General features: G+C 38.3%; 2 protein-coding genes across 2 annotated transcripts; both read left to right on the top strand.

Annotated features, from left to right (window-relative positions):
• Nucleotides 1-387: 387 nt before the first annotated feature.
• LOC115920379 (NFX1-type zinc finger-containing protein 1-like) lies at nucleotides 388-20,375 on the top strand. Its single transcript, XM_030976087.1, has 3 exons — nucleotides 388-663; nucleotides 12,842-13,237; nucleotides 17,297-20,375. The coding sequence occupies exons 2-3, from the start codon at nucleotides 12,873-12,875 to the stop codon at nucleotides 20,373-20,375; spliced, it is 3,444 nt and encodes a 1,147-aa protein (XP_030831947.1). The 5' UTR covers nucleotides 388-663; nucleotides 12,842-12,872.
• Nucleotides 20,375-23,358, top strand: LOC105439331 (NFX1-type zinc finger-containing protein 1). Its single transcript, XM_030976085.1, has 3 exons — nucleotides 20,375-21,609; nucleotides 22,003-22,111; nucleotides 22,441-23,358. Exons 1-3 carry the CDS (start codon nucleotides 20,375-20,377, stop codon nucleotides 23,356-23,358), a joined length of 2,262 nt encoding a protein of 753 aa, XP_030831945.1.
• The last annotated feature ends 554 nt before the right edge of the window (nucleotides 23,359-23,912 follow it).

Genomic DNA, 23,912 nt, shown 5'->3' with positions numbered 1-23,912 from the left:
CTTGTATTTGTATAAATTATCTTGAGTTTCCCAAGATCCTTGTTCTGATAGTTTAACTGAATGGCATATTTAGATGTATAGTAGTCAACAAACTCGGCATTTTCATTAAAGGAAATCATTTAATTAAAATAAATATAGGAGAATCCGTGGTCTTGTCAAGTGGCGTATCCGAGGGCATTCAAACGAGAGAGAGAGAGAGAGAGAGGGAGAGGAGTGATAGAGAGGGAGACAGAGAGAGGGAGGGGGGGGGGGGGGGGCGAGAACGAGTACTAAAGGGAAACTGAAGAAGAAAAAAGGTCCATGATACTAGACTATGTGATTTGCCAAACAATACTTAATATATGCACTGGGAAAACCCAACTGCTGGAAAACCCCGATTTGGCAGTATACATAGTGGTGCATGTATACATGCGCGCGCTTTGGCATCAGGTGATGTGTTCGCCAGAAGAAAACTGCGACAGCCCAAAAAAAAAAAAAAAAAAAATCAACAGTGTTTTATTTCAGTCGTTGAATGTGACGGGCCTATGGAAAATCTTCTTCTTCCATTGGTTATTCCTGGAGTGAAAGCATTTTTGCGTTTTAGTGGAGGTGTCAATCGTTATGCCACTGGTATATAGCTACGTACACTACACAAAGAGGAATGTTCATCGGGAATGCTGACTGGTAAGTTACAAGTGCACGCGCAGTATCATTACGGCTTAATTAAATGTATAGAGAGAGCTTACATATGCTGTAGGTCATGACTACATGTCCATCCACAGACCTTGGAACATGAAGAAAACCACCGGAAAAGCATTCACTGTACCCCCGTACTGTACCCCCAAATCGACTTGCTTTCAATCGTAAAACACTACTGTATGTTAATTAAATCCTGCAGCTTATTGATTGTATTTTATCAAGCATTGTTGTATCTGCGTTTAAACCTTGGTAACATTAAATTAAATTTGAGCAAGGCATGCGGTTACACCACATTCTTTCGACGGGTGAAGTTGGCCCTGAAAATGGCCACTGACTCATATCTTGATGTTTCGAAAGGTTGTACCATCGTCCTAAAGAGGAAAGGAAAGAATACGTGGTGTTACCGCGCGTACATACCGCAAATCTATATGCATGTATGATTTATCTATCCTCACCATGCATGGAAGCCCTTCAAAGATTATATAAATTTGATTGAAGGAACGGACGATTTATTTTAGAGGGATGCAATTAATCATAACTATTTAGGGCTATATTATTATTGACATTGCCTTGCTGCATCTATTTATAACAAACAAATGAATGAATTACTCATTTGCATATACACCATAGACGTACGAGGCCGCCAAGGGGGGGGGGGGGGGGGGGGGGGGGGGGGGGGGCAGGGGGTTATTTTGGCCGGTTCATTTTAAAGTACTACCATGACCAATATTTAGGCAGCCATAAATAATTCATAACCTATGTTCGGGCAGCAAGGCGGTCTTTTATATTTAAAACAAATCTTATCTTATTGTGATAACTAGATTGTCACTTTTGTATGGAAGTGTTAAGATATTTGATAATGTTTGATAATTTGAAAATTGGGATTAGCATATTTATCAGATACTTTTACTATTCACAACATAGGAATTGAATGTTTTGAGGAGAAAACATACATTCCTCATGAGGTCAAAGGTAGGCCTACATGGTATACCAAAGAACATTTCGATTTCACATGGGTCATACGAATATTTTCCTTATTTTATGGGTGCTGGTAAATTGGGAATTAGACAATTTTTGTGAGTATAGTTCCTACCGTAAGGCATGAGTAATTGAATGATACGTCATAATATCTTGCCTTTTCATGAGAATAATCTTCATAATTATGATAATTATATTATTCAATTACTTATGCCTTGTTACAAAATTGTTTAAATATTATCATTATTTTCATTATTATTATTATTTGCAAATAACGGTACTCAGAGTCTTTGGTAGGCCTATTCCTAAGGCCTTCGACGTGATTAGGTATTTAACTGGTTTTTGGACAAATGTAGGCATACGCGATTTTCTAATAGTGATGCGGCACCAAGAAGGAAATAAAGATAACCAAAAAAAGGAATAGGGAGAGGGAAAGGTAAAAAGATTATTGTAATTGATGTGAACTGAAGTGCTTTGTTTCTTTATTTTATTTTTCCAATTAGGCTTAAGAAATAACCTTAGAATATTTTGTTTATTGAAAAATATTGTCTATTTTTATTGTATTTTAATGTAATTATGTAGGTATGACATTGAAAATGTGAAAATTCTACAAAGAATCTGGCTATCTTTATGTAAATCAATGCAAATTAAATTTAAATGAAGTGTCAAGAGGCGGGTTTCCCCCCAGAAATAATGCACTCGCTCGTCCCTACCTCTGTAAAAACTCATTTTTTGTGTGCTGATGCCTGTTAAACATTAGAGACAGTTTCTAGTGAGTACTGTTTCCGTTAAACTAATACCTTAAATAGAAGTACCCTTAAAGGTAAAGACCAGTTCTGGTCATGCGATTGCATTGTGAAAGAAACGTTGTGGAATCGATCAGAAAAGGTTGATCATCTAGCATCTGCAAGGTTCTGGAATCATCAAAATGATAAGGAATTTGGCCCATTCTTCGTAAAGTTACAAGCACTATACACAGAAAGATGTATATGGGACTACCCTATATCTCTCACAGACCATAAGAGAAACAAATTTACCAAATATATGAATTAGTAGGCGGTTTCCCGGCAAATTTTTTATCATCATGTATTAGTCAAAACATATTCTTTCACATGATTGGTAATGAGAGCTTCCATTTCATTTTTGAAATTGGGGCGTTTCCAATACTGGTCTTTACCTTTAACATTTAAGAAAGAAAGGAAGAAAGATTATGCTTGCAGCCCAACTGTATATTGCAACTTTAACCCACATTCAGATTTAATGTAACTTCACACCCACTCTATATAGGGAAAAAAAATCCCGGCCCTTCACGCCCTTGCCAAACATACACAGATACGATAAATGACATGTCTCTACGTCTGTCATTTTAATGCTTTATACGCATCGATTATATAGAAATATTATTGTTGTTTGTATTTTTGTTTGTTAGAGGTTGGGATTTGAGTTATTCTAAAAGCAGTGATAAACGCCTTGATACGTTTTGCATTTTCTAATATATGGATTTTCCCGAAAATGAACCATAAAAGTCTAACATTTCAGAACCTACTCGTAGTTATTATGTCTTTTCTTTATTCTTCAAATTTTGATGGAAATTGTTCTTTATCGATAATAATTTCTCTGGTATATGATATGAATCACAAAACATGTTAATGAATACTTATTAATTGTTAACCTTGAATTACATAAACAGTACCCGTTGTCATTAATAATTAATGCCAAGACCTTTTATTGTATTTCAAATTCCTACACTTGAAACCAAAAAAATGAAGGGCTAAAAAACAGGTGCTGCGTAAAGAGTTGCACTTGTGCTAAATTTTAGCACCGTAAGTTCAGTTTCTGAAAAAAGCTATCGTGATTTTGGAGAAACGGGTTCTAGAACAAGTGCTGAGCCAAGGGAACCAATGAGACCACGAATTAGAACCTGAAGAGCTATGGCAATTTTGCATATTATTTGCATACTGTTTGAGGAAATCCAATTTTTCCGGTTTTTGTCTACTTAAAACCAATTCAGTCTCGGTAGGCGTCTTAAATATACACTAGGTCCATAAACAAAAAGAAAAAATATCAAGAAATTGGTCAGTGAGTTTGTAATTGTTAATTTACTACCTCTTATGATTTACAAACCAGTTTTAATCATGATAAAAAAAGAGTTGTACATGTATATATGAATCTCATTAGAGGCTTAGTGCAAAATTAGTAGCATTTTTTGGATGCGTATAGGTATACTAGCACCTGCACTGGAGTTTAAGAAAGCACTGCAAGTGCAGTAACTATAATGATCGCCCCAAAAGTGTTATACGTAGCCCTCAAAGTGCTAAACATAAGGGCAATTCCACGGTAACGGAATTACATTTCAGAGAAATTTGGGCTCTATTTTTATATACTGTAGACAGGTGGTTAGACCTAGGTGATTATTTATCTTTTTATTCTTTCTGTATTATGCACCTGTTAGCAAATCAAAATTAAAAAAATTATTTTTCAACATTCGGAACACCCCAGGACCAAAAGTGTGTCGGTAACGGAATTACGGCAGAAAAATCAGGTTATTTTTTACACGAACTTTGAAAAGATTTCGTCTGAAATTTATAGCCAAGTGGGGGTGAAGTAATGCTAATAAAGGGAGCAAATATTGTTGACTGTCCCATGGCAAGATTTGTTTGGGTGAAGTTGTCATGGTTTATCTATGCTGGATGGTTTTATGAAAGAAGGTAGCGGTAACGGAATTACATAAATGGTAACGGAATTACGTCTTCTGAAATAAGCTTGAAAAAAGGTGATTTTGTAAACATTATGTAGGCTTAAATTGTTGTTTAATTGTTTCAGGGGTTGCAATAATTGATTTTAACTACAAAGCAATTCATATGTGTACTTACTTTCTAAAAACTGTTGGAAAACGCGTCTTTTATATTGTCAAATGGCAAGTAAATATGACATTTCTGAGCAAATATCGGTGTGTAGTGATTAAATTTATGTCAATATGTGTTATCATATACTAGTTTACAACTAATTTTAATTTGGTTTAGTTTGCAAGTAGGAACATCACACAAAGTATGACAAACTACATATATTATTGCCCATTTGCCGGTAACGGAATTACACATATACAGATCACTTTTGTGACAGTACTTGACAAACTGGTTGTGAAGTCGCCAAGGCCAATTTATAGAAACAGGTCAATAAACTCCACAATATTCAATAGGAAACAAAGGATATTCAATTGTTTTATTGACTATTGTGAGGGCCTATTAACCAAGCAAACACCACATGCAATACATTATTTCAAAGCTTATTTTATGCAGTTTTGATCAAAATCGATTGAAAATTACAACTAGTGCTGTAGTCAAACGTTTAACCGTCCGGTATCCGACCGCCCATGGCGGATTCCGTTTTCAATTGGACGGTTTCGTTTTCCCGTTTTTTTTTTTTTTTTTTTTTTTTTTTTTTTTTATAATTTTTTTTTTTTTTTTAATATTTTTTTTTTTTTTTTTTTTTTTTTTTTTTTTTTAAAGTTTCGATTTATGCCCCTCCACCTGGCACTATGCCTGGCAATGTCTCCTAGCTCAGTAATCGGTGTGATGACTTACCACTTGGAAACTAGAACAACACTCCAATTTGTCTGTCATCTTGGTTTGAAAGTAATCTTTGTAATAGATCTCAATATATATTCATCCAAGTTTAACACATGGTGTACCACAAGGTTCTATCCTAGGTCCTCTACTGTTTTTAATTTACTTTAATGATCTTACACATTATTCTAAAACGACATTGTTACTATTATTTGTGACTAGTTCACAAGCACGAATCGGCGCCTTTCGGTTAAATCACCTTCCTGCTTTTTCACACGGCCAAAAAAAAAAAAAAAAAAAAAAAAAAAAAAATCATTTTTTTTTTTTTTTTTTTTTTTTTTTTTTAAATAAATCGTTTAACCGAAAACCGTCCGGTTTTGACAGGCGGTTAAACGGAATTGGATATATCCGTGATGTTACAGCACTAATTACAACATTACAACCTGTACGTCTTGGATGGTTACATTTAAGCATTCAAACAATTCCAAAACACTTAAGTGCTACTAATAACACTGCCTTCACCCAACACAGGATCTTGGTGTAAATTAAAAACAAAACACATGAATATTTATTTATAATGATTTCAGTCCATAAAACCAACCACCAAAATCTAAACTAATTATATAAAGAGAGCTTAATATAGCTATCATTTTGTCAACAGCGTTTCAATAATATTTCACACCAGAATTTGTAAATCATTCCCCTATCTCATATTTCTGTCGAGCCAATTTTTTAACCTGCTGAGCCAATTTTGCGACATAAATGTAGGGCCTTAGAAGGAGCACTGGTTATCATTCTTTTAAAATTAATTACAAACCTTGTCAGATAATTCCATACTACAATTTCAATCCACAAAAGGTAGCACCCGATTCAAAACTAATTAATTAAGATAATGTCATCAACAGAGTTGCAATAAAATGTCAAACCTTATAAATCATTACGCCAATTCACTAAATTGTTATCATTCTTTAATAGTTGGTTATCATTCTTTTAAAATTAATTACACACTTCATCAGTGTTCTTGAATTTGTTACAACATGTAACAAACTTGACCATTGTCATCATTCTTCATTCCAAACAGTTATATTTTCTCTGAGCGCTAGCGATCTAGTCAAAGGCGCCCTGCCATCACCCCCCCCCCCTTCCCATATGTATAATACGTAGAGTATGAAAATTAACCGTCTGCAAGAGGGCTAGTCTGCTATGGTCGTAGCCATCTAAGTTCTAATAAAACACATGTTTTTTGATAGATCAGACCTTCCCCTTCAACCTCCACCTTGTCGTTTTTTTAATGTATTTTCTCTGAACGCTAGCGGACCTGTACCGTAAGTTACCCTGACACCTTCCCTCAGTCCCATATGTTTTACATGTTATGAGTCGGCAAAGTGACCGTCTGCAACAAGACTAGTCCGGTACCTGCCAAAGCCTTCTTACTTTTTATTTCATATTTTTTCGCTAGATTAGACCTTGCTTTTTCAAGCTCCACCTACATGTTGTCATCGGCAAAGGTATTTTCTCTGTGTGCTAGCGGACTGATTCAAAGTCACCCCCCCCCCATGGCCCCATCCATAAACGAAAGTGTCCGTCTGCAAGAAGACTAGTCCGCTATGGTCTTAGCCATCTAACTTTTAATGAATTATCCTCTTTTTTTTTGGTGGTAATTTACATGTAGACCTTGCTTTCCAACCTCCACCTAGCTGTTTTTTAGGGTGTTTTCGTGGGGTATTTTCTTTGAGTGCTAGCGGACATCGTCAAAGTCACTCTCTGTTTTCACGAAGTGACGGTAGTGAAAAAAAATTGCATTCACTTTGCGTTACGATTTTCCTCACTACCGTCACTTCGTGAAAACAAGGACGAATGTAGAGTATGGAAATTCACAGTCTGCAAGAGGGCTACATGTAGTCCGCTATGGTCTTAGCTATCTAACTTCTAATGATTTTTTTTTCTTTTTTCGATAGATTAGATGAGATCAGTGAAGAATAAAAATCAGAAAAGGCACTGTCTAAAATCACCATAGGTGAAATAATATGAAGTATTTCCATGTTTAAAACAAAAGGTTTCATAAGAGATGTTGGTACAATTTTAATTGCAAGTTCAGAGTGAATGAAAATAAACACATCCAAAATTCGCAGCCTAGTTTGTAGTCTTTATGCAAATTTGAAAAAAGTTTTAAAAAAACATTCATTGAATATATCAAAGCCAGATCCTTAGTCTTTAGTTAGACAATTAATATAATAAGCCAATACTTAAAAAAAAGGGGCAAAATCCATTAAAAATGTTGTAACACAGCATACAGTATATGTACATGAGGCAGCAGGTCCATCTCTTGAAAAATATACCACTCATTACTAATGCTGCTGCCCCTTGTAATTATTTTACCAATGTAATTCCGTTACCATGTAATTCCGTTACCAGTGTTTTAATAGGAAAATAATTAGATACCTCTGAAATTTATGTGTAGGGCTGTTAGTAGGTAGATAAAGGAAGAGAATTTGCAACTACAAAAAAAAAAGTAAGAAATAACTTTGTGAGTAAAACTTCTTTCAAATTTTGGTAACGGAATTACGCCATTTTAAGGGTAAAATTGAAATATCTCTCATACAAAAACTTTTTTCATTTGTTGAAAATAATTTGCAAAACTTGATTCATATTTGTGATGTTGTTCAATTAGGAATAGATATAGAGGAATAAGTTTTAAATACATTGCTCCACTGAATTTTAAGAAATAAAATCATTATCATGTAATTGAGGTCCCCAAAATAGCCCCAACTTCAAAAAAAATTTCAGAAAAACCAAAAAAGATATTTCAAAACGGTTTTCAATTCCATCACAAGCGATTTCTTGTCCACATGAAAAATGTTAAATTATTGAAGTTGGATCAAATTAAGAATTTGGTGATTTTCCTCTTTCCCACACGGAATTGCCCATAACACTTTATTTTTTTTTAGAGTGTACCGTGATCTAAATACATTCACAGTCATGATTTGAATATTTATCATTAGGCTTATTGTTTTAATTGTATTTTTCCTACTGATATGTGTATCGATCTCACTTTATTGTTAAAAACATTAAACATCACGATTCAGTTTATTTGACAGCGAAGATTTAAAAAAAAAATCAATAAACCATGTCAAATCAAATCAACTCAAATTATATTATAAACTTATGTTCACATCTCACAAAATCTGACTACTTTCAGAAAATATAAAGTACCGAGGAAACTTTCAAGGTATGTAACAGCAAGGCTATATATTATGTTCAGTGATATATTTTGTAGGAACGCGTGTATTATACTCTGTGTAGTTGCTTCTTTTAATTATGATAATCATTTTCACCTTTAAAGGTACTATGTCCCTTTTGCAGCCAACCTCAAATGCTGTAGAACTTTGCAGGAATTATGAATATGTCATGTATGTCCTATCTTTGAAATTTAAACATTAGCAGTGTCCTCATATTCAAATTATGCAAGGAAACCCGTCTACTTGCTAGACTTCACTGTCAGACACTATTGAGTGACTGACTGGCCTTTTTTCTTCTTTGGTAATAACATACATGAAAAGAGTTGTAAAGGGTACATGAGCATTTGTCTACATCAATAACTCACTTCTTGTGATGGCCAAGATTAAACTGATTGAATCTTTGCGCAGCATAAAACGTATGACCATTCAGTACAATTGTCTGAAAATCAAGACTATTACTTTAGGGCTCTATAGCCTTAAAGTCGATTTGACAAGTAATAGTCATTATTTCCCAACTTGAAGACATTTTGAAGCCCCACCTTTTTTAGGGAAGTTCTAAATTGGTATTATCTTTCAAATGCAGTTGGAATTTAACTTTTTCATTTTTTGGGCCTGCAAATGGGACATAGTACCTTTAAAGCCTGGAAAAACCCGTTATCATGAGAGCAAACAGTACATAAAAACGAGCTATCTATACTTGATGACATCATCTTATGTTGAGTACGCATAATATATTCACCATGGCTTTGCATTATTATCGAGCACGGCTCATCGCCTATCTAGATCGGGTCCACGTTATATCGACACGTACTACTGCCAATTTGACCCTGTACACCAGCGGCGGATTCAGGGGGGGGGGGGGGGGTACTGCTATCTACCCCCCCCCCCCCCACTGAGCGAATTATCGGCCGGCTGTTTCGCCGCTAAATATTTTTTCACGAATTGGGCCCCCTCCCCTGCTGCCGGCTTGATCCGCCCCTGCTATACACCCATATATTTGGGAGGGGTGCGAAAAAAAGTGTTTTAATGTGCTTCTCTGCAGTACTGAAATGGAAATTGTGTTTTATTCCTTTATATTTGTATTCTACGTGCATACAGATTTCCATTGATATAAATTTGTATTTTCTTCAGATAGGGTCTTTAAAACCTGGGAAAACCCAATCTCATTAGAGCAAACAGTAACCAATCGCGTTAACAACTATTACACTAACACACCGAGCCTCAAAGTCGACCATTTGCCCTTTTAATCAGGGACTTGCTGATTAAAATATGCACAAGTGATTCTCATTTCTTTATTTGAACTCTACATGGACTTATCCTTCAGTGAGTACGCTTGCCTGTTGTGACATTATCTCCATTTCTGTTCATTCTCTTTCTACATACATGTATGAAAGCTAATACAGTCTAAGTGACTACCACTCTATACGTAAAGGCCACCCAGGGGCCACCTGTCTATACCGTACGTCCCCCAAAAAAACTATACACTTTTGAAATGGCTGCCGAATAAGAAATATATGATTCTGGGGAAAAGTTTTAAATGTATGGAAAGCTCATAAACACAACTTTCACATGACACCAAAAAGTCCGAAAATGATTCATGCTTGGGTGAGCACTGCTCACCTTTGTAAAGGGTATGGAAATTAGGTTGCGCAGGAATTAGCCTTCCAATTTGTGAGAGGTATATCCTTTGGTTACCCATTAACCTGAAAAATAAGTAGCCGATATCTTGGACATTCTTTTTTTCAACAAACCGTATTTAAATATACAATTTACATGATCCCTACCTGGGTATTAGGTAAATCAATGAGATGTTCAACTTATCTTACAATACTTGAAATGTGGGGTGAAGGTTTTTATTCAAAGTCACAGAAGTAAAAAACTAACAGTGTGTAACATGAAAATGACACACAAATGGCTAATTCCTGCGCACCTAATCTTCATACCCTTTACAAAAGTGAGCAGTGCTCACCCAAGCATGAATCATTTTCGGACTTTTTGGTGTCATATATGAAAGTAGAAATAATCACATTTTGATTATAATTCCAACGAATTGGCTCATTCTCAAATTTTTTTGTTACATCAACGGAAAACAAAAGTAAAAATGGTAGTATAACAAAGATAATTTAGTGCAGATGCAAAAACTACAATAATCAAGGAATGGCAAAAATTAACGTACTCTTTTGGGATAAAATAGAGAGATGAATTTAAATTATATATATCGTAATACTATTTACAACTGTTTTTATTTTTCCTTTCTTCCTATAATTCTTGTTCCTTGTTTCACCCTTTTATCAAAGGGAGAAAAAAACACAACAGATTATGATAGTATGACACTGTATGTTTATAATGTATGTGTGTATGTGAGTGTTTAAATTCAAATTCGAATTTAATTATGCTGCTTAAGATCCAAGCGGGTATAACGTCATTCTCCATATTTTGTTAACGAATGATAATGAAAATCAAGGGTATCGTTTATAGTTAACAACAGGCGCGTACGCAGGGGGGGGGGGGGGGGGGGAGGTTGAACCCCCCCTTTGGTATTTTTAATGTGTGTATTTTGGAGGAAACCCCCCCCCCTTTGTTTTGTTTTTTTGTTTGTTTTAATTATTAAAAAAAAATTGTACCAATGGCTGACCTAAAAAAGTTGACCTTACCCCCCCCCCCCCAAAACGGAGCAAAATGTCAATTTTTCAAATTTCGAGACCAAAAAAAAAAAAAGTGCACTCTTACCCCCCCCCCCCCGCTTATTCAATGGCTGGCTGAGTCGTTGCGATTTTTTGGGACCCCCCCCCAAAAAAAGTGTCCTCTTACCCCCCCCCCCCCGCTTATTCAGCGGCTGGCTGAGTCGTTGCGAAATTTTCGGCCCGATTTAAAAATGTTAACCCCCCCCCCCCCCCTTGAAAAAATCCTGCGTATGCGCCTGGTTAACAAACATGTGAGAGTACAGGTGTCAAATTACATTAAACAGAAATGGCCCTGAAAATATACGTACGTCCACGGGCCTCTTTAGGAATATGATACACTGTTGCACACAAAGCTCGAACAAATTATTTTTTCTCCCTCCCCATCCCCTCCCAACGAGATGGTCTCGACAACACGACGCAATCCCGACAGATACTGTTCATAATGTTATCTCAAAGGTTCATTGATCCATAAAGTTTGATCGATAAAACCCCGAGAAAAAAACATAACCATCCGCCAAGAACAAACCACACTGCCACAATCACCACATGAAACGAGAGAGAGAGAGAGAAAGAAAATCAAACCCTGTGGGAGACAGTGAATATGGAATGACAGTATATATTTTTTCTTTGAACAATGCTTGTTTCAATGCTAAATTTCAGCGAGGTCAATAATATGGTAATAATTAATATTCCATATGTCGATAGAAAAAAAATACCCACCAACAACACCCCCAAAACAAATAATGATCTACTAATCTCGTATGGTCGTTTCTATATCTTACAAAAGATTTGATATTGCAAAGTCAAAATATTAATAGTTCAAAGATAAACAGCAACGAAAATGAGCAAAGGTATTAGAAAAAACGAGGTCAAACAAACAAATCTTGAACTTTATATACATTCTGCTTGACATAGATACGACCAATTGGATTTGAATACCAAAATATGACAGATATATCTTACTTCGTTTATTCTTTTTTATCGGGGGGGGGGGAGGGGGGGGGGGGGGGGAGATTATGTTTATTTTCGTGTAGATTTATTATTTTTAAGTAGGTCTATTCGTTTCTATTCGCTTATTCCCAATATCATTATTGCCGGTTAACCGGTTTCGTCATTGGACATCATAGTTTAAATTTCTCATCGTTTAGGTTTTAAAATGGTAATTTTTTTTGTTAGGTGTAAGATTATGTATAGTATTTAAGGACATGGTCGAAGCTACGAGTTTGGTTGTTATACATTGACCGAGATGCACTTGAGGTCGGAGCATGTTTCATTGAACCCAAACACCTTAGTCGGGCCTCACTCTACTGATGGGTAACTCCACGATTACCACCGTCTCTGGATTTATTGGGCAGGCTAAATGGAGTATTATGAATCATAACGATTTAAACATAAACACAAGGGCCCGTATTCTGAAGTCGTGTCTAACGTAGTCATGACTAAAGTTAAACAACTGTTTAGTTAAACAGGAGTTAGACACGACTTCAGAATATGGGCCAAGGTGTTAACCTAAATTTAATTTGTTGATGGAACAGGGCGTTCCATAGGCTAACGGATATGCATTGAATATAATGCTATTATTTATATAAAATCATATACAAACTTCGATATATATATATATATATATATATAATATATACCAAGTGGTAATTGTTCTCCCGGTAAATCATACTGTTGCTTTTTTTAAAAACTCTAGAACACGTAAGGTGAGTAACACACCTTGGAGGATGGACCGTGATAGAGGTGGACATCGGGTCGGCTACCAAGGTGGCAGAGGAAGAGGAGGTCGAGGAGGCTACCGGGGAGGACGAGGAAGGGGTGGAGGAGGAGATGACAGGGGAGGATGGAGGAGGGACGGGGACGAACATGGAGGACGTCGAGATGGGAGAAGGGAAGAAAGAGGAGGAAGGAGAGACGGAAGGGGTGGCAGAGGAGGTGACCATGGAGCAGGGGGACGGAGGAGGGATAGAGAGGAAGAGGGAGGAGATCGCCATTGGAGAGGAGGAGACAGGGGAGCAAGGGGAGGAGGAATAGGCAACCGTCCAAGAGGAGAAGAACAGGAACCTGACGATGCTGGAGCTCAGGGAAATGGGTGAGTTGCTATTTTAAATGACCCCGATACCTTAGTTACACTGACACGACCGACTCATGCAGAAGAACAACAGAACAACAAAACTATGATAGACGTATACAGGCGCGGACGCAGGAAGGGGGAGGGGATTGGGGTCGAAACCCCCCCCCCCCCTCAATTTTTTTTTTTAATAAAAAGAGAAAGAAAAAAGATTATGCTAATGGTTGACATAAAAAGGTGATCTTACCCCCCCCCCCCCCCAACGGAACGAAATGTCGATCGGTCAAATTTTCAAATTGCGGGACAAAAAAAGTGCTCTTACCCCCCCCCCCCCCCCGCTTAGTCGTTGGGAAATTTTCGGACCAACACAAATTGAACTAGACTTTAATTCGTCACTTAGACGAATTAGGTGATACGTATGATAGTGGTTTACATAGCGAATAATGCATTACACGATATATTATTTTGTAAAATGCTTCTCCCATTTATATGCTTCTCCCATTATGATCTATTCATATGTCAAGATTAAATTGTGTCTCCTTGATCATCATGGATCTAGGGAAGATAGATTGAAACAATATATGACCTTTGACCCTGTGCAGTAACCAGTTACACATTTGACTCTAATTTACATCATGAAGAACACCTTTTGACGATTTTTATCTTATTCAAAGAAATGAAAATGTAATTGATAAATGATTATCATCATTATGATAATGATGATCATGATGATCATGATCATGATCATAAGCGCGATTTTGACATCTAATTGAAAAAAAAGAGGGTTGATTTAGATAGCATATAGTCTCAGCTACAACATACTCAAAAATCAACAAAATCCAAGCCGAAATAACGGCGATATTGCTCGCAAAAGACAGGAATGTAGAATCCAGATTTGAAAAAAAAAGTCATCTCCCATAGGGATTACACGCAAAAAGTAATGGATTAAGTGAAAATAGGGTAATAATAAAGTAAAAAGGGTTATTTATGACATTATTTGCGAATCTACGTGTTTAAATAATCAAAGGAGATGGTACAGTGAAGGTCAAAAGGAAAAAAAAAGTGAAAAAAAAAGTGTTGGAGACACCCGGAATCGAACCAGGGATCTCGAGGTTGGAAGTCAAGTGCGTTACCGATATAACAAAACATCTCCCATAGCGATTAATTACACGTAAACGGGAAATGGAATTCAGAAATCCTACTTTGCAAGTGAAATATGAGCATAATCCCGGCATCTGATCGAAATATAAAAGGCACACGTGTGATAGCTTATTGTCTCAGCTACAACATATTCGAAGCTCAGCGAAAACAAAGCTAAAATATGGGAGATTTCGCTCGCAAAAGACAGGAGTGTAGAATCCAGTTTTGAGAAAAAGTCATGTCCCATAGAGAATACACGCAAAATGTGAAAAATTGACATGCCTCCTTTAATCACAAAAGTACGCCTTGATGCCTTAGTCAAAATGAAAAATTGTGGCAACTATACTTGTAGCAAATTGTCTCAGCTAGAACATATCAAAATTTAAAAGAAAATTGATCCATATTTACAGAGATACAATTAATTTTCCAAAAATATGCTGACGTCATAATATGCAAATTGAAATTTTGAGTTTGGAGGCCATTATGATGACATCATGAGTTAATTGAGGGTCAAATGAGACATGAAATCATATCTCCAACTCATAATCTATCTAAATATGAAAACATATTGGGAGTTCCCATCCATTCTGAACAGTTACAATGAATTTTGTATAGGCATGTTTTTGCCAATGTATGGTGGATAAAGATAACGCAGATCTGCGCGTGCTGTCAACTTTGACGGACGCTCATTGCGTTATTAAAAGGTGAACAAGTTATCAAAATGCTTGGAAAAATGTATCAAATATAATGACAGAAAAAATTCGGCGATTCTATATTGCAAAATGCCAGTACGCGCGAAAATGCGCGCGCATGCGCGTGTGCGTAATTTTTTTATCAAATGCTCCATATGGCCTGAAACGGATGTAAAAAAAAATTGGGATGATTTGGAGCATTTTAATTTTTTTCGCGCGCGTAAACGCGCGGACATAAGCGTACGCGCATTTTTGCGCGCATTTATTGACTTGAAATTGACCGGACGGATATTGAGTTTAATCATGATAAATATGAATGAAAAATGGCTTTCCTTTATGAAGATATGATCATAAGTTGATTTTCACAAAATGGCGCCTGGATGACGTCACGATGACCTTGACTGTCTGAAAAGTCACACAGTTCTAAGTTAGACTAAGATCTATCATAATTGAAAGTTTCATGATAATGGCTTTATTCAGTCTTGAGATATCCTGCGAACAAATTCGAGGAAGAATAATAAAAATAAATAATAATAATAAAGAAAAATCTTGACGAAATCAAAAGGTGATACGTTGACTTCGTTACGTATCACCTAACAATATATGTCCTTGCTCCTGAACATTTCCTGGCTAGCTCTCTAATAAACTTCAATTCTCGTTACAAAAGGGGTGTCTAGATTAATGCTTGATGAATTTATGCAAGCAGGACAGTAAAATAATGTCTTTGGTATCTGTATATACAGTGCGTCCCAGAAAAAACGAAACCGAGAAGTAGCGATGTTTTATCATAACTTAATCACAACCATAATTAATGAATGATACATATTTGGAAAGCTTAGAGTCTTCTCTTTCAGTTGATGCTACTCAGATGATGCATATTTCACGCATGAGTGATTAAAAGCAATTTGAAGGAAGGAAACCAAAAGACATTTGGCGGGCGGTATCTGAATTTCGAAGAAAAATTCACATTTCTAGAAAGTTGAGTTTCTGCCCTTTCATATGACACCTCAATCAGGAAAAATGAGCAAAGAATAACAAAGTTCTGTTTGTTTAAAGTAGCCTTTACATTTTCATAATTTTAAGAAACGAATTCGTTTTCACTGGGGGCCTGCCGTAGCAAAAAGCAAATTTTAACAAAAGACTTAACTCCGTTTCGTTGACAATCAGCCACGCATGAAGACTCTCGTCTACGGCTGATTGTCAACGAAACGGAGTTAAGTCTTTTGTTAATTACGTTTATTGATACGGCAGGCAGCCAGTGAAAACGAATTCGTTTAATACAATTATGGAAATGCAAGCACTACTTTAAACAAACATAACTTTGTCATTCCTCTCTCATTTTTCCTGATTGAGGTGTCATATGAAAGGGCAGAAACTCAACTTTCTAGAAATGTGAATTTTTCTTCGAAATTCAGATACCGCCCGCCAAATGTCTTTTTGGTTTCCTTCCTTCAAATTGCTTTTAATCACTCATGCGTGAAATATGCATCATCTGAGAAGCATCACATGAAAGAGGAGACTCTAAGCTTTCCAAATATGTATCATTCATTAAAAATAGTTGTAATTAAGTTATGATAGAACATCGATACTTCTCGGTTTCGTTTTTTCTGGGACGCACTGTAGAGACATAGTGATCGAAATATGATTTAGCTGAAGATAGTAAGAAAATTGGTTGCACCCAAAACTTATTGGAATACTTTCTGTTGTAAAACTCATATTTATGAAAATTAACTAATGAAATATTTTAAGTCTGGAATGTTTCAATGTTGGTTTCATCAAGAAATTATGAGTTGGAATGACATCAATATTATTTTGCTTTTAAAAGCAGAAGCGAAATGTATACGCTTATTTGTAACATTTGGAAATTGGTGTGTCTTACCAAAAACAAACACAACTTTGCAGTTGTACAATAAATCCTTGAGGAATTCACATCGAGTTCAGGAGACACTGCTACAGCATAGCTTAAGAAATTTCATATAGGATGTTTTTTTTGTTGTTGTTGATATGTTGCCAATTAATATCACCTCGCATTTGTTTTGGTACACCCCGTTTGAGATCAAAGGAGGTGAACAAAAGCTAATTTCAAAGAACAAGGTGACGTTGTTCACACGTCTTTTATGAATAACAAGATTGAAACACAATGTTTTTTGGAGAGGATATACAATTGACTTTTCATTCTTCTAATTACGCTAAATATAAACTTTGAAGATTACCTCTGTTTGCTCTTTATCAAATTTCAAAAATGTAGGAATCGGCGCGGCGAACCTCACCACAACCAAGCAAGGGGTCCTCGTGTGGTTCATCCTTTAGGCTATAAAACACTAGAACAGCTTCTGTCAAAAGACCCCGACGACGCAGTTCAAGAGTTAGGTTCTCTCAAGCAAGGTCTGGGCAAGCTTCTAGAAATGACGGATATACGCTATGACGTGATCTCGCTATTGTTTCAGGTCTATCACCATGTCTGCCAGGCGCAGGTGTCCAATGAAACTATCAACATGCTGCTAGATATGCTTGGAAGGAACAACTTCATCAACAGACATCTCACCCGCCATCTTATTGGAATGAGGACCGAGAAAAACCAGAGCAAACTAAGGGTCATGCCTAGATGCATTCGTGATATCGCAATTGTCCTATCAGAGCTACAGCAACGCCTTCCAAGTTCCTTGACAGATGTTGAAGTTGCTGTGACACTCCTTGAAGATGCTGTCAGATACGCAGAGAAGAGGAACATACTTGTCGATGAGACAATTCAAGAAGAGGTACGCCAACTTGTGAAATTTCATGAGACAATCCAACAGGAGAAGCTAAAGAAGACACGTACGGACATCGAACCCACAACACCCCCTCCAGATAATTTCCGTGAGCTCAGTGTGTTTCCAACCTCTAATGAACTTACAGATAATTCTCTTCGTCTTTACCTTCGAAAACACATTAAGAAGGGAAAGTATGAAAGTGTCGAACATTATCTTGACGTCCAATTTCGTCTTCTTCGAGAAGACTTTGTCCGCCCACTTAGAGAAGGCATTAGTGAGTATAAAATAGCAACAGCTCGACCAGGGAAACGTGACAAACGCTTCCAAGACATTCGTCTATACTATGATGTAACACTGGACGAACCACTGTACTCACAAAGTGGAGTTACGTTCAGGATTCACTTCGATGAGACTAAACTCAAAGGCGTTCGTTGGCAATCTTCGAAGCGGCTGATCTATGGATCGCTCGTCATCTTGTCACCTGATGATTTCAAGACCCTCGTCTTCGGCACAGTTGCAAACCGAAAGCCTGAGGATTTGGCTAAAGGCTTCATTGAAATCAAGCTCGAGAGGGACGAAGAAATTGCAGAGATCTTCACTGAAAAGACATTCATCATGGCAGAATCTTCAGCATACTTCGAAGCTTACCGGCATGTCCTGAGCCGCATCAAAAATGTCACTGAGCAGTCAATGCCCCTAACTGATTACATCATATCAGCATCAACAAAAACTAGTCCACCTGCCTACATCCGGAACGATCGCTCCATTGAATATGACTTATCATCCATCGTCTCTGATAAAGTTCCAAACGCAAAGCACACAGCAATGCGTATGAAGACCGTGAGGATTCTCGATGGTCGTGAATGGACAAGACTAGGGAACACTGGTCTTGACGAATCCCAGCTTCGAGCCGTGCAAGCAGCACTTACTCAAGAGATGACGGTCATACAAGGCCCACCTGGTACTGGAAAAACTTACATCGGGTTGAAGATAGTTCACACTCTTCTCGATAACAAGCGTATTTGGAAAGAAGCTCAAGTTCTAGGACTGGCCGGACACGCAGGCCGTTCGAACAAACCAATCCTACTCGTCTGCTATACAAACCATGCTTTAGATCAGTTTCTGGAAGGAGTTGCAGATTATAACAGTGAAGGTATCGTGAGAGTTGGTGGTCGAAGTTCTAGCGAGGCTCTGAAGCGGTTCAACCTCAATTCACTCAGGAGCTCAAAGCTTCGAGAAGAGACACCTCGACACGTGAGACGTAGAATCGGAGAGGTTCGTGGCGAAATCGAAGGTCTCGGGAGAGAAGTCAAAGGCCTTCAGGACAAGATTAACCATACGAGAAAGGGACTACTTCATGAAAGAGTACTCATGAAGCACATGACTGACGCACAAGAAAGAAGCCTCAACCAAGGGAATGTCTATGCAGTAGGTGGCCAGTCCCTTATCGTCCATTGGCTCCTTGGTGATATTCAGATGAGACCTCCACCTGAGGAGCTTGATGTTCCTGCAGATAACGGACCACAAAATGAAGACGAAAATGACGAAGGAGAAGAAGAGCTTGATATCTTAGAGGAGGCGGATCTCCTTGACGAGATGAGACGCCTGGACGTTGACGACCAACGAAATAGAGTATTCACAGGCGATGCGAATGCCAACTTCGATGATGACACTTTGGCTTTCCGACTTAACGACCTTGACAACTTGGAAGCGGGAGGGTGGCAACAAGACCGACGGCAGCTCAGAAATAGGAAGCACAACTTGGAGAGAAAGCTCAGGAGTAATGAAAGAATGTCTGACCGAGAGGCAAACACCGTTAGGAACGTTTGGGGCCTTGAAGAAGGAAACCGATGGAGGTTATACCGCTATTGGGCTCATTTACATCGCCATGAATCTCTTCGTCAGCTCGTGGATATGCAACGGCAATTCACAAATGTTTGTCAGGAGCTTCGCGAGGCACGCAGTCAAGAAGATTTTGAAATCCTCAAAAATGCCTCGGTCGTTGGAATGACAACAACTGGAGCTGCAAAGTTCCATATGCTACTTCAGAGAATCCAACCGAGGATTATGGTGGTCGAGGAAGCTGCAGAGGTCCTAGAAGCCCATATTGTGACTGCATTGACTGAATCATGTCAGCATCTGATATTGATCGGAGATCACCAACAACTTCGGCCAAGTCCTACGGTCTTCAAATTAGCTACGCAGTATAACTTGGACATATCTCTGTTTGAACGTATGATCAACAATGATGTACCTTATCAGCGACTGGTTCTACAACATAGAATGAGGCCTGAAATTTCTCGACTCATGAGGATGGAAAGATTGTACCCATATCTTCAAGATGACGTCTCTGTGAAGAAGTTCGACGATATCAACGGGGTTATGAAGAACATCTTCTTCCTTCATCATGAAATGGAAGAAGATTCTGTGGATGAAATGAAGAGTCACTCCAACATTCACGAGGCAAAGTTCTTGGTAGGACTTTGCAGGTACTTCTTGCAGCAGGGCTACCTTCCAGAGCAGATCACGATCTTGACTACCTATTCCGGTCAACTCTTTGCCTTAAGAGGTTGATGAAAAAGAGTGACTTTGAAGGTGTCAGAGTTGCTACAGTTGACAACTTCCAGGGAGAGGAAAACGACATAATTCTACTCTCTCTGGTTCGCAGCAATAAGCAGGGAAGTGCTGGCTTCTTGAAGATCGACAACAGAATCTGCGTAGCGCTCTCGAGAGCAAGAAAGGGTCTGTATTGCATCGGAAATTTCAAACTCCTCGCACAACAAAACCCAACTGGGCCAAGCTTGTGGAGGGAAATCGTGAAGGATGCTGAAATCTACGGCACCATCGGAAAATCCCTTAAGCTCCAGTGCAGAAATCACACTGAGACACAAAATGAGGTTTCAAGTGAAGCGGATTTCTCAAAAGTCCCAGAAGGTGGTTGTTCCGTACCATGTGAGGCACGTCTTATCTGTGGTCATGTTTGTCGAATGCCATGCCACCCCACCGACATGAAACATGAAAACTACAAGTGCCGTCAAAAGTGCACTCAGACAATATGCACTTTAGGTCATCGATGCATGAAACAGTGCTACCAGCCGTGTGACACGCAGTGCAAAAAACCTGTCGACAAGACACTGCCTTGCGGTCACATCCAGAAAGTGCCTTGCTACAAAAGCAGCTCAGAAGTAATCTGCGAATCTCCATGCCGCAGGAGACTGGATTGCGGGCATCAATGCAAGGAGCTGTGTGGAAAGGGCTGTACAGTGGTTTGCCAGGAAATGATTCGTCATTCTGACTGGCCTTGTGGCCATAATGTCCTCGCCAAATGCTCTGCTGGTCCTGACTCCTGTTCGAAACCATGTAATGAGATTCTGAGTTGTGAACATCCGTGCAAGGGTTCATGCGGCAAGTGCCACCAAGGACGTCTTCATGCATTCTGCCGAGAAAAATGTGATCGTACACTCGTTTGCGGTCACCCTTGCCGGTCGACATGTGCTGCGGATTGTCCACCGTGCTCAAGGAAGTGCGAAAACAGATGTCAACATAGCAAATGCAAGAAAAATTGTGGAGAACCTTGTGTTCCGTGTGCAGAGAGATGCATCTGGCGATGTCGACATTTTCGCTGTGGGGCACAATGTGGAAAACCATGCGACAGACGTGCTTGTAATGACCCTTGTACACTCCTGCTGAAGTGTGGCCACCCTTGCATCGGACTCTGTGGTGAACCATGCCCCAAGAAGTGCAGAATCTGTGATAAGGAGGAAGTTACTAGGATCCTCTTTGGCGACGAAGACGACGATGATGCTCGGTGAGATTTACTTTTTATTTTTCACAAATACATTAAAAAAAGAGATTTTAAGGAGGTTAGGTCCTAAATATGTCATATGTCTTTAGATATATGTTTATATATAGAAGAAACGTGTAAAATATCTTGTGTTAAAGTTTTACTTACGAAATGAAGAGGATGAAATGCTAATTCGAAAAATGGAGTGCAATTGCTTGACAGTTTCGATAAGCAAAAAAATAGAAAGAAACAAAAATAAAGGATAATTACTGATGACGATATGATATAAAAATCTTACCTTTATTTCAAGATTTCAACGATTTAACAATAATATTTCTTCTCAAGTGTCGACAGATAAATGGAAGTAGATCAGTCACGTAAATAAGACGTTACGTCTATATCATCTCTCCTGTTTAGGTTTGTGGAGTTAGAGGACTGTAAGCACGTGATTGAAGCGAAAGCCCTGGACCAATGGATGAAGACGGATAGTGGAAGCAAGGACACGTCAGAGGCGACCTCCATTAAGGTATCAAGAATTAGTTGTCGTGAATATTTTGTTTTACTATTCTGTAAACATTTGCATTGAGAACGCGGTGGAAAACAATTCATTTTTTCTTTTGCTGTTTTGATGAAATGGAATTTGTGACGTCTTTTCATTTCTCTTCCGACACAATTTTTGACTAAAAGAGGTTGCTTCTTTATTGTTTATGTTATTACCATGTTATCTAATCAAACGAATTCGAACATACGATGGGAATCTCGACCCATTTTCAAAACGTGCGTGTTACATTAAAGAGGAATTGAAAGGAAAATGATATCTAAGCCATTTCTGAACTTTTGTGATTCCTTTGACAGCTGAAAGAGTGTCCATGGTGCAAAACACCGATCAGACGCAATATGCGATACGGAAACATCATCAAACAAGCACTGAATGACATCAATGCTGTTAAAAGAAATCTCTTCGGCGACGAAAACACAATCCACAATCTCCGTCAGAGGCTACAAGAAAGAATTCATCGAGAAGTTGTGTGTGCCGAGACAAGGGATCAGCAACTGTTCCTATCATTCGAAACCATGGTCCGTTCGACGTCTGCGTTGAGCCATGGACAAATCACCGCTTTGGAAAACAGAGTCCGCTTCCAGGAGGAAATGATAGACCTGGCTAAAAAATTGCAATCGCTGCGATCTCCATCCCTAAATAAGCAGTACGTTAAGCAGATGAAGAGTGAGATAGTTGTCCTGCAGACTTGGTTGTGTAAGGAGCCCATAAACAGGATGTCCCAACAACAGACCGGTGACGCCAACAGAGAAGCAAAGAGGTTCCACTTGGCCTTGAATCTTTTCCAGATCCTGGTCAAGAAACCAGCTGCTCGTGACAAAGCCAGCGAAGAGGTCAAGGCCGCCGAGCTTCAACTCTTTGACGGAAAGGCTATGACTGCCCAACGAGCAAATGAAGTCAACGATCTACTCAAAAAGATCGATTACAAGTCCGGTGGGTTGGGAATTAGCGAGAAAGAGAGGAAGGAAATAGTCGCCGCCATAGGTCTGGCCAAAGGTCATTGGTATAAATGCCCAAGAGGGCATATCTACGCCATTGGGGAATGTGGTGGTGCCACACAGGCGAGCCGTTGCCCTGACTGTGGTCTAGGAATTGGGGGCACCGGTCACCAACTGACAGAGGGCAATAGGGTTGCTTCTGAGATGGACGGGGCGCGATTTGCAGCATGGTCGGAGGAAGCTAATAACATGGCGAATTTCGAAATGATTCATTAACATTAGAAATAATACTCGATAGCATTCGGTGAGAATATAGGTTGTATTAATATTCTACGTCTCGAAGGCAGCGTTATTTCGCCCTTTTCTCCGATATTCCTCTCTTTCAATTTTAATGTTCTGCATTTTATTACCAGTTGTCGACAGGTACACCGTCGAACTTTAAGTGATGTAGAAATCAACTACACGTTCTCTTGACGTGATTTCTCATGAAATTTTCAATAGAAACTTTTTCGTGCTGACGTAAAGAGAAAAAAAAACGCAATGTGAATTTAGTTATTTTAAGTCATTTTATTTTTGTTTGTGTGATTTCATTCTCGATTATCCTAATCAAGAATCCAGAATAGTAAAGTAACCGTTTAAAGTTCGAAAATTACCTACGAAACAATCTTTATATAATTATACGGGATTTTCTTGTAAATTCATCGATAGAACTGCAAGTTGTATCATTTAGACATACTTATTATTGTAACATTTCTGTCTATGTACTATACCACTTCACATGTAAAGTAAAGTGTATGCTTTATATTGAACGGTTTTTCTGCAATTCGATG

The sequence above is a fragment of the Strongylocentrotus purpuratus genome, unplaced genomic scaffold, assembly GCF_000002235.5.
Source record: "Strongylocentrotus purpuratus isolate Spur 01 unplaced genomic scaffold, Spur_5.0 spur5_scaffold_8, whole genome shotgun sequence".
Classification (NCBI taxonomy): domain Eukaryota; kingdom Metazoa; phylum Echinodermata; class Echinoidea; order Camarodonta; family Strongylocentrotidae; genus Strongylocentrotus; species Strongylocentrotus purpuratus.
The sequence above is the reverse complement of the archived record's forward strand: the minus strand, read 5'-3'. Positions and strand labels throughout refer to the sequence as shown.

Excerpts from the sequence above, each read along its gene's own strand:
- LOC115920379 (XM_030976087.1), top strand. The coding sequence starts at position 12,873 with ATGGACCGTGATAGAGGTGGACATCGGGTCGGCTACCAAGGTGGCAGA. Across the intron at positions 13,238-17,296 it reads GCTGGAGCTCAGGGAAATGG|GAATCGGCGCGGCGAACCTC; the intron begins GTGAGTTGCTAT and ends TCAAAAATGTAG.
- LOC105439331 (XM_030976085.1), top strand. The coding sequence starts at position 20,375 with ATGAAAAAGAGTGACTTTGAAGGTGTCAGAGTTGCTACAGTTGACAAC. Across the intron at positions 21,610-22,002 it reads GAAGACGACGATGATGCTCG|GTTTGTGGAGTTAGAGGACT; the intron begins GTGAGATTTACT and ends TCTCCTGTTTAG. Across the intron at positions 22,112-22,440 it reads CAGAGGCGACCTCCATTAAG|CTGAAAGAGTGTCCATGGTG; the intron begins GTATCAAGAATT and ends TTCCTTTGACAG.